The sequence below is a fragment of the Neomonachus schauinslandi genome, chromosome 5, assembly GCF_002201575.2.
Source record: "Neomonachus schauinslandi chromosome 5, ASM220157v2, whole genome shotgun sequence".
NCBI classification, from domain to species: domain Eukaryota; kingdom Metazoa; phylum Chordata; class Mammalia; order Carnivora; family Phocidae; genus Neomonachus; species Neomonachus schauinslandi.
In genome coordinates, this window is record NC_058407.1 from 45,711,381 (window position 1) to 45,721,290 (window position 9,910).

At 40.9% G+C, this 9,910-nt stretch overlaps 1 protein-coding gene across 1 annotated transcript in view; it reads left to right on the forward strand.

The window, feature by feature from the left end:
* The first annotated feature begins 319 nt into the window (after positions 1-319).
* The window catches only part of TSPAN8 (tetraspanin 8), a 31,016-nt gene continuing 21,425 nt past the window's right edge, over positions 320-9,910 (forward strand). Inside the window, exon 1 of the mRNA XM_021678588.1 lies at positions 320-664. Coding sequence (XP_021534263.1) covers positions 605-664 — 60 coding nt within the window. The 5' untranslated portion in view covers positions 320-604. The remainder of the gene's footprint in view (positions 665-9,910) is intronic.

The following is a 9,910-nucleotide window of genomic DNA, read 5'->3' on the forward strand; positions in this document are numbered from 1 at the left end:
TGGTGGTTCCCACTACTCTGGGGTTCAGGATGAAAGGTGACAGGGGGTAAGCCTTCAGATTTTACACATTTCTAAACGCATTTTATTGCCCCTGGGAGAAATTTTGCATTGTTGAGAAAATGCAATGCAAAATGAGTTGAGACACAATGTCCCTTTATCTCAGAGCAAAACAGTCTTGCTTTCCTGTAGTGGAAACGGAGGGCAGGGAAGTCAAGTTGTGGTTTCTGAAATCCAACAACCCAGGATCGCTGTGCCACTCTCTCTCCGATCCAGCGCCACTCCTTAACTTGATATCTGTTTACTTTAGAGGAGGCAGTTTTTAAGAAAGGATCATAAATATCCTGGCCCAGTGCCCAGGAGCCATGACAAGCAAAAGAACATACTCGCCTAGTGATAGCCCTTGTGATATTTAAATGTGTGGTTAATTTTTTATCCACTTTAATAACTGGATTATTCCCCTCTACCCCTCCTTTGCTTTCAATTTCTGCTCCGAAGCCTTGGGCACAGAAATCTCTGCAGGCAAATTACTCCAGAGAATATTGCAGGACAGTCCTACAAGGAACAGTTCCATTCACGGCATCTGGATTCCTGATCCTTTTCCGACATGGCAGGTGTGAGTGGCTGTATAAAATATTCTATGTTTATCTTCAACTTCTTGTTCTGGGTAAGTGTTTTGTTTTTTTTCTAATTATCAATTTTAGGCAAGAAAGGGGACCTTGATACAAATACCATAAACGAGAACAGACTCTGCACTAGAGAAATAGGAGGAGGAGGAAAATGTATTTTCCATTTACTTGTTTGGATTTGTTTGTTCTTTCTTTGGTTATGTCAGTAATTGAAAATGAGCCAATGACTCAAGAAAGTGGACTTCAGGATCTGTGAGGATAAACATTTCATAAATGTTTTGATATTGTTGCAAAACAATCACAGAGGAAAAAAAATACCCCTTAATTAAAGGACAACTATTCTTAGTTGTATATCATGCAGGCCTCCCTAGTTTAAGGACCTTGTGGGAAAAATTTGGTCTGATTCCACCGGAGCCCAGCCCCTGAATCCTAATCTTTACATCTGGGTCTGAAACAGGTGAATGGTGGGGTGTCAGATGAGAAAGATGAGGAAAGGATCATTTTCAGAGACCCAAAGAAGAAACAGTGGGTCATAAAAAACCTGAGAGGGAAACAATACAATTATTTAATCATGGAAAAATGAAACTTAGTAAACTAGGTTTAAAAAGTTAGTTATTTTGATGTGTCATCACCCCACCTCTTAATCAACAGGGTTGGTATTTTAGCAGGTCGTATGGGTTTTTTGGAAAGCCTATTGACATAAGACAGTAAATAAATTGATAAGTAGCATTAAATATTAGAAAATGGAAAAATAAGATATGGAAGGCAAAAGGTAAAAGGCAGGCTGGGATGTTGGACAATTGACATTATTTTCAGTAATATAGGGTGCAATTAAAGATTGTTCAGAAGTAAATCAGTAGAAATAGCCCAAAGTCCTTAAATGAAAAAATCATTTTGTATGCTGGATTTTAAAAATGGCTCCTGGGGGCGCCTGGGTGGCTCAGTCGTTAAGCGTCTGCCTTCGGCTCAGGTCATCATCCCGGGGTCCTGGGATCGAGCCCTGCATGGGGCTCCCTGCTCGGCGGGAAGCCTGCTTCTCCCTCTCCCGCTCCCCCTGCTTGTGTTCCTGCTCTCGGCTGTGGGCTGTGTCTCTCTCTGTCAAATAAATAAATAAATAAAATCTTAAAAAAAAAAAAAAAAGAAATGGCTTATGCAGAATGGGCAGGAGAGAGTTCTGGTTTTGTTTTTTACCTGGTTACCTTAACCAGGCAGCTGGTATCTCTATGTTGGTAAACTTCTGTCCTGTTAAAACAAGGATGTACCTAATTAAGCTTAACTATAGGAATACAGTCTTTTTGTACAGAATGACTTTCCATTCAATGTCAGCAGCCCTAATGAGTACAGATGAAATATTGGTGAAGTAAATGAGTATGTAAATAAATAAAATAAAATAAAGAAGATCTGTCCCTTTACTTCCTCTTTTCCCTAGAAAAACAGGCTGCTTTTGCAAATATTAAGTATAGGTCATGAATATATGCCAGTTTTTTAAAGTTAGTCCTGATAAATTTCTTCACTTGAAATATTTAAAATTGGGGGCGCCTGGGTGGCTCAGTCATTAGGTGTCTGCCTTTGGCCCGGGTCATGATCCCAGGGTCCTGGGATCGAGCCCCACATCGGGCTCCCAGCTCAGCGGGAAGCCTGCTTCTCCCTCTCCCACTCCCCCTGCTTGTGTTCCCTCTCTCACTGTGTCTCTCTCTGTCAAATAAATAAATAAAAATATTTAAAAAAATATTTAAAATTCGTTAAACCTTGAGAGTAGAATATAAACAAAGGAATGCCTATGTACTTTGACTGATTTTGTTTGTAGCTTTTTGTTATGGAGAATTTTGAACATTCACAGAATAGAAAAGGGTGATCAACCCCATCATTGAGCCCCAACAGTGAGGATATCAAGGCAATTCTGTGTGCATGCTCTCATTCACTTTCTCCACCCTATATCAATTTGAAGCAAACCCCAGATACATCATTTCATCTGTAAATATTTTAGTATATGTCTCTAAAAGAGAAGTAATTCTTTTTAAAAAATATAACCATAATGTCATTATCACACTAAAAACTTAATAAGACTTCCTGAATTGATTATCAAATATCCACCTAGGGATATTTCAGAATCTAAATAAGGTTCACGCCTTGCTATTGGTTGATATATCCTGTATGTCAATTTTCATCTTTAGGTTCCTCCTTCCATCCTCATCTCTTTTTTCCCCCCTTGAAATTTTATGTATTGATGTGTGTTGTCAGTCTTACCACATTTCCCACAGTCTGGTGTTTGCTATTTGCACACCTGTGGTATAGTTTATCATGTTCCCCTGTCCTCCGTATTATCTCTAATCTAGTGATCGCATTTGTCAGCTTGAAGAGATTCAGATTGTTTTTTGGGGGGGAGCACAACTACTTTAGAAGTGATATTGAGTTCTTTCATCAGGAGGCACATACTGTCTGACCGTGTCACTTTTTGTGATGTTAGTTGCCACTCAAGAACCTAAGAAACAGTCCATTAAGAGTTCCAAATTGGTGATATTCTATTTCCATCACCTTTTGTTCATGTATGAGCTGGAATACTTTAAATAAAGAGAAACCCAGCATCTATTGATTGGTTACCAGTAGTACCCAGTTTTTATTTAAAAAAAAAAAAAAGGCAGCATAAATGCTTCTTACTTTTTACTTAACTGATTTCAAAATGATGAGTTAATTTTCTGGTATCATGCAACAGTAATAAGCAAGCATTTCTTATTTTATCTTTGGCCATTGGGGAGCATCTTCAAGTTGGCTCCTGAGTCCTTTTGACATGATCTTAATAGCATAACTTCTTCCCCATTGGTATGACAAGATGTTCCAGGCTTATTTCCCTAGTTCCTGTTGTATAAAAACAGCATACAAAGTGCATTCACAAAGATTGTGAATACATTAGAAGTCAGTGTTTCATTAAGGAGCTACCCAGGAATTTGAAATCTGAATTTTAGGCTGAAATGACAAAGAGAGGTTAGGCAAGGGGCATGTTATAGGTTCAGGATTATATATTTAAGATTAGAGATCTGTACCGTGCTGTACCCAGATATTGTCACTGCTTTCCCCGGATTCTCTGATTATTTTATGGTCCCCATTATCTCTTTGTTTTTCTGATAATGAAGACAAAGTCTTTCTGATGCATTAGATTTCAGTTAGATATTTCTAACTTCCCTGGGGTAAAAGGCCTTGTTCTTCCCATCCGCATATCAGTGTGACCTACAATCTCTATATGACACATTTCGAAATGGAGTCTTTGAATAAGAGCAATGGCGGTAAAGAACAGTGATGACTTCTCAGCCAACAGGTGACATCAATAGTTTTATTCAAAATTTAGACAGCAGGAGTCCCTGAGGTTAGGGAACCACTGCTATTTCTACTCTCTCCTCTATCCCAACCCAGAGTTCTCCATTGGAATTTTATGATCCTTCATAGGAAATTAGCAATTTGTCACATTCCTAAAGTTTACTTAAGCAACGAGTTTAACAGTCCCACTGTTGTGGTTTTCTTATAGATATCCATGGCCTTATGTGTTCAAATACATTCTTTCTGGTGTAACTTGCAAAACTAAGCCTTTGCAAAGTTGGGCCAGATGTTGAAATATCTCTGAGATATGCATATGGTCATGTAAGCTAAACATACCAGTTTCTTTTGGGAGAGAACTTGAGATGTGTCACATAAATATGCGGCAATTTCCATTTGTCAGAATTAGCAATTGAAGAAAAACATGTGAAAGTGGAAATCGTTCTTAATCACCGAGGCTAGCGTTTGATGTGAGTCACAGTGAAATTGGAGGTTTCATACAGATGAAATATTGGTGAAGTAAATGAGTATGTAAATAAATAAAATTCCAGGTACAAAATCTATTCTCCAAGTCTTGTGTCAGAACAGATGAGCCGCCCGTTTCCTTGTGCTCCTCTCAGATAGATTAGGCTGGGGAGTATTGCAGATGCTGGGGTATGGCAGTTGTTCTGGGTAAGCACTGGACACAGAGCCTTCGGCTGTCCCGGGGATGCAGTGGAACCGCCCGGAGAGGCGAAGAGCTAGCTACCCAGAGGCCAGCCCTGTGGGAAGGAAGGAAAGCGGAGTGAGGTCACATGACTGATCCCAAATGCGGTAAGGCGAGAAGAAGGAGCCAGGTTGTAAAAGCCGAATGTATCAGCAACTGCAGGATGCCCGTGCCTGAAGCCCTCTGAAGAGAGCAGAAGGAAGTCAGAACTTGGAGAGAGTCCAGGAACCAGAATTTTGATGTTCCTCCTTGTATTTTATGCCGTGCCTGGGTCGCCTGGGTCGCCTGGGTGGCTGGGCCTAGAGCAATGAAGAGAGTCAAGGCAGACATAACTGAGATAGGGGAAGCTGAAAAAAAAAAATCAGGCCCAATGATACTTCATCGTGTCGGTTGATGAAATCTCCCAGGACAGAGACCTGACTATGACTGTAACGTGTGAACTTGGTAAATACAGTGGTTTCCCTTCACTATGCAGTCCGTGTGGAACTGTAACCATGACAAAAGGCATCTAAGCCCAGGGGTTGAGAGTTCAGGCTGAACCTCCTCCACTCCTTCCTCACTAGCTGTGTGACCTTGGGGAAATGTGTTGATCTCTCTGTGCTTTAGAGTTCCTCATCTATAAAATTGGGGTAGTAGCAATATCTACTTCACAGAGTTGTTGGGAAGGTTAAATGAATTAAGGCATAGAAAAGAATTCAGAATAATGTTAAAGAAATGTTTAAGAAACAGACATTTCCACCAACATTGTATGACATTTTTATGAGACAAAAATATGAAACTACAGTGCATAGTGAGAAATCAGTTCCAATGTTGAATTCTGAAATAGAGGAGGAAATAAGATGGCAAGAAATATGATGGAGACAGAAATTCTTCTAGCACAGATGAGGGGAATGGAAAGAAGGAAAGCGTATTTTGTAAGCAGACAGACTTGAGATCCAAATCCTGACTTCACTCCATATTGCTCTGTGGCCGGAAACATGTTCCTTGGCTTTTCTGTGCCCCAGTCTCTGTATTTGTGAAATGAGGATGATAATTTTATCCAGCAGAGTTAATTATGAAGATGAAATAAAATACTTTCTGAGAGCCTATAACCAAGGACTCACATGCAATAATAGTTCAGTTAATGCAATTTCCCCCAATTCCAACCATCATATTGCTTTTTAGTTTAAAAGTATTAGAGTCCGGGGCGCCTGGGTGGCTCAGTTGGTTAAGCGACTGCCTTCGGCTCAGGTCATGATCCTGGAGTCCCTGGATCGAGTCCCGCATTGGGCTCCCTGCTCGGCAGGGAGTCTGCTTCGTCCTCTGACCCTATCCCTTCTCATGTGTTCTCTCTCTCTCAAATAAATAAATAAAATCTTTAAAAAAAAAAAGTATTAGAGTCCGGGGTGGTAATATTTTATACGTAATTGGCTCTAAAAACTGAAATATAATTTTAGCCCTACTCCGCCCCTCCTCTGGCCTCATGGGTCAAGGAATCTGTGGGGTTGGAGAACTGTGTTCACCCTGAGCCTGGCCTCCACGCTGTGGGACTTGAGACCCCCAATTTCCCTGCCCAAATGGCTCCAAACCTGTTTCCAGGGTCTGCCCAGACCCTTCTCCATGGTATGATCAAGGGGGCACTGTTTGCTGGAATGGGAGCAGGTTGGACCAGGGCTGGCTTGCAGGCTGACGGATCCACAGCCATTCCTGTTTTATCCCTCGGAGTTCAGGACAGAGCCTGGAGTGAGGGCCAGTGGGCAGGCTGGCTCTCCCCAGGCCACCCCCTGCTGATAGCAGACTCCAGACTGGGAGGAGTCAGAGAATTCAAAAGCAAATCTTGTCCTCCAGGTCATTAAGTGGGCACATTTGTCAAGGTCGGATGATAGGAAACATTTTCTATATGTTTATTACCATGAATGATAACTTCTCAATATAGAGACCTGTAGTCTGTGGACTGTTTGTTCTTTGTGTCCTTGCCCCAGGCCCTGCAAATGTATGTACAGGTCTGCAGGTTGTACTTTTGACTCAAAGTGATAAAAACATTCCTGAATTTGCATCATTTTTTTTTTTTAATTTGAGAGAGCGAGAGGGCACGAGTGGGGGAAGGGGCAGAGGGAGAAGGAGAAGCAGACTCCCCACTGAACAGGGAGCTGGACATGGGGCTCCATCCCAGGACCTTGAGATCATGACCTGAGCCGAAGGCAGATGCTGAATCGACTGAGTCACCCAGGCGCCCCCTGAATTTGCATCCATTTTATGATTCAGAAACATTAGGATGCTAATCAAATGCTGAACATCCAACTCTCTTTCCCTAATTTGAAGTTATGTACATTTTAGTGATTTTATACTTTAGTGCAGCAAAGATAACCTGAAGCACATTTACCCAGACCCTATTTATGTCAGAAAGAAATGTGTGATTTCTTTCTCCTAAATTTAGAGCTACTTAAAATTAGAATTTGCAGCAGTTGTACTGGGTGTTTGGCTTACTTACTGGGTTCAGAAGAGACACATGAAGGCAACTATAGAGACACTTCGCTGTGTGCTTACCACTCACTGATACGGCAAGTAATCAGTCATTTGGGGCTGAAAAACCATGAGGGCAGAGCCTGCCGAGAATTGAAGTTTTTAATTAACTCCACTGGTGTAGAGCATCAGAAAAGCAGATAGTGTGTGAGTGCTAGGAGGCCAGGTCAGTAAATCAGCTGCATTAGGCCATACCTGTAGAGAGAAGGCCCAGCAAGCTCTCCTCCAACAGGTCTGAGAATCACCGTCACGTCATTGAGTGAGGCTAAGTGCAGACCCTACTCTCCATGAATACATCAGAATGGGTCTCATCAAGGACGAATAAGGGAAAATCCAGCCTAAGTCCTAATAAAGACTGCTGAACAGTGACAGGGAATGTCACTCTGAAACCTCAGAGGACAAGCACACATCCCTGAAAGAAACATTCCAACATCATGGAGCAAGGGTCTGGGAATTGGCATCCTCAGTGCAATGGCAGAAAACAACTCCCTATGAAACAGAGGATGGAGGCTGGGAGAGAAGAAAAAGCTAACTGGAAAAGCACAGAATGGGATGAAAAGGAAAATGGGTAAACTAAAGAAGTACCTCATATAAACCAGAAACCAAATGATAGAGTTAAAATCCACTCCAGAAACATTAAATGGAGACCGTGAGATAGAATCCCAAATTGAGAAAACCTCCCAGAGGAAAATCAAAAAGAGATAAGTGAGGTGGAAGAAGGTAGAGCAGAGAATGGAAAACCAGAACAATTTGTATTCCTGAAGGAGAAGACACAATAAATGGAAAAAAAAAAAAAGATAATTTAGTATAAAAAACAATTCTCACAGGCAACAATGGCATGCTCTGCTTCATCTTACCACAATGCCATGGAACTAGACTTTCAAATAAATGTTTATTAAAAAAAGAAACTTGAAAATCAACAACAGTAGTACGGTCCTAAATTGTTAGGGCTCTTGGAATCCTTCCTTCCTGCATTCATGGCCAGAGGTGTGGTGGGGTTACCATAAAAACAAATCTTGGAGTTATCCAGGTTATGCATTTGGATATTTTCTTATTCTTTTATTTTTTATTATCTTTTTATTTTTTATTTTTTTAAAGATTTTATTTATTTATTTGACAGAGAGACACAGTGAGAGAGGGAACATAAGCAGGGGGAGCGGGAGAGGGAGAAGCAGGCTCTCCACGGAGCAGGGAGCCCGATGCGGGGCTCGATCCCAAGACCCTGGGACCATGAGCTGAGCCGAAGGCAGACGCTTAACGACTGAGCCACCCAGGCGCCCCTTATTCTTTTACAACCTTTCAGGAGCAGTACAGGAAACTTTCCCTTAAGCTTATCCAAAAAGTGTCCATTCTGGGCCAATAATGATAGAGCTCACGATCCACACTTCCCCCTAGTAGAGTGCTACGCACTTTCTTCCATTTTCAACACCCTTCAAAGACACCGTGATAAAATCAAAGGATAGATTTGAGAGGGAGGGAGTAGGGATGATTGGCGGACACCGTATCCAAGAAGAGGACAAATCAGCTGGTTCTATACCTTTTATCTTTGCTCTAGATGGTGCTTCCCTTTTTCTTCCTGACACTTTATAGTTGTCAACTTGTGCCCTGTCTTAGACTGCTTGGGCTGCCCTAACAAAATACCCTGGGCTTGGTGGGTTAAACAACAGAAATTTATTTTCTCCTAGTTCTGGAGGCTGGAAGTCCAAGATCAAGGCACCAGTCAATTTGGTTTCTGGTGAGAGCTCTCTTCCTGGCTTGCAGATGGTTGTCTTCTTGCTGTGTCCTCACATGGTTTTTGTTCCATGCATTGTGCAGAGAGAGAGAGATCTCTTCCTCTGTTATAAGGTCATCAATCATATTGGATTAGGACCCCACCCTGATGGCCTCATTTAATCTTAATTACCTCCTAAAAGCCCAAACTCAAAATACAAACTGCAGGGTGGGGCTTTGATTTGTAAATTTAGTGGGGATATAATTCAGTCCATAGCATGCTCATAAGCAAACATCAAAATTATTGCCTAATTTTTTAGAATGTTGGCTCAGACCAACTGCATCCTAATTCCATAAAAAGAAAGATATAGGAGCTGACTGATAACCACAATGACTGACTTCAAGGAGGAACCAGAAGGTAGGCCTTGGGGACAGTAGGCCAGGTCAGTTCTGCAGTGTCCACTGTCTGCTGAGTTGGTGGCCCAAAGTATCAACTCATTTCCTTTTACAACCTGGTCAACAGAAAGTAGGACAGAGCTAGATACTTATATCTTAATTTATACTCTCAATTATTTAAACAGTATAAGAAGGCTGGGCAACAAGGACCTAAAGCCAAACTGGAAAAGGGCTCTGAGAACCATTATGGTAGCCAGTCTGGTAACAATTGGGATAAAATAGGTTAATATCAATCATGACTCTAGAATTATTATTCTAGATAGAAAATCCATTTACTTTTAAAGTCAGTATAACATTTAATAATTTTATATTATTAAGACTGATTTTTATACTAAATTCTTCATTAAGATGAGAACGGCATATTCTAAACATGCATTTCTTTTGTTTTTAAGATGAAGTTGGAAGAAAAGATAGATAGGGATTGAAATGAGAGCTTATCCAACTTGAAAATTTCTAAGAAAATTTAGCGAATTGTAAAGATTGAAATTGGACAAAATATTCTTGACTTCTAAAATAATTGGATATTCTTTCTTTTTTTTCCCCTTTCTTTCTTTCTTTCTTTCTTTCTTTCTTTCTTTCTTTCTTTCTTTCTTTCTTTCTT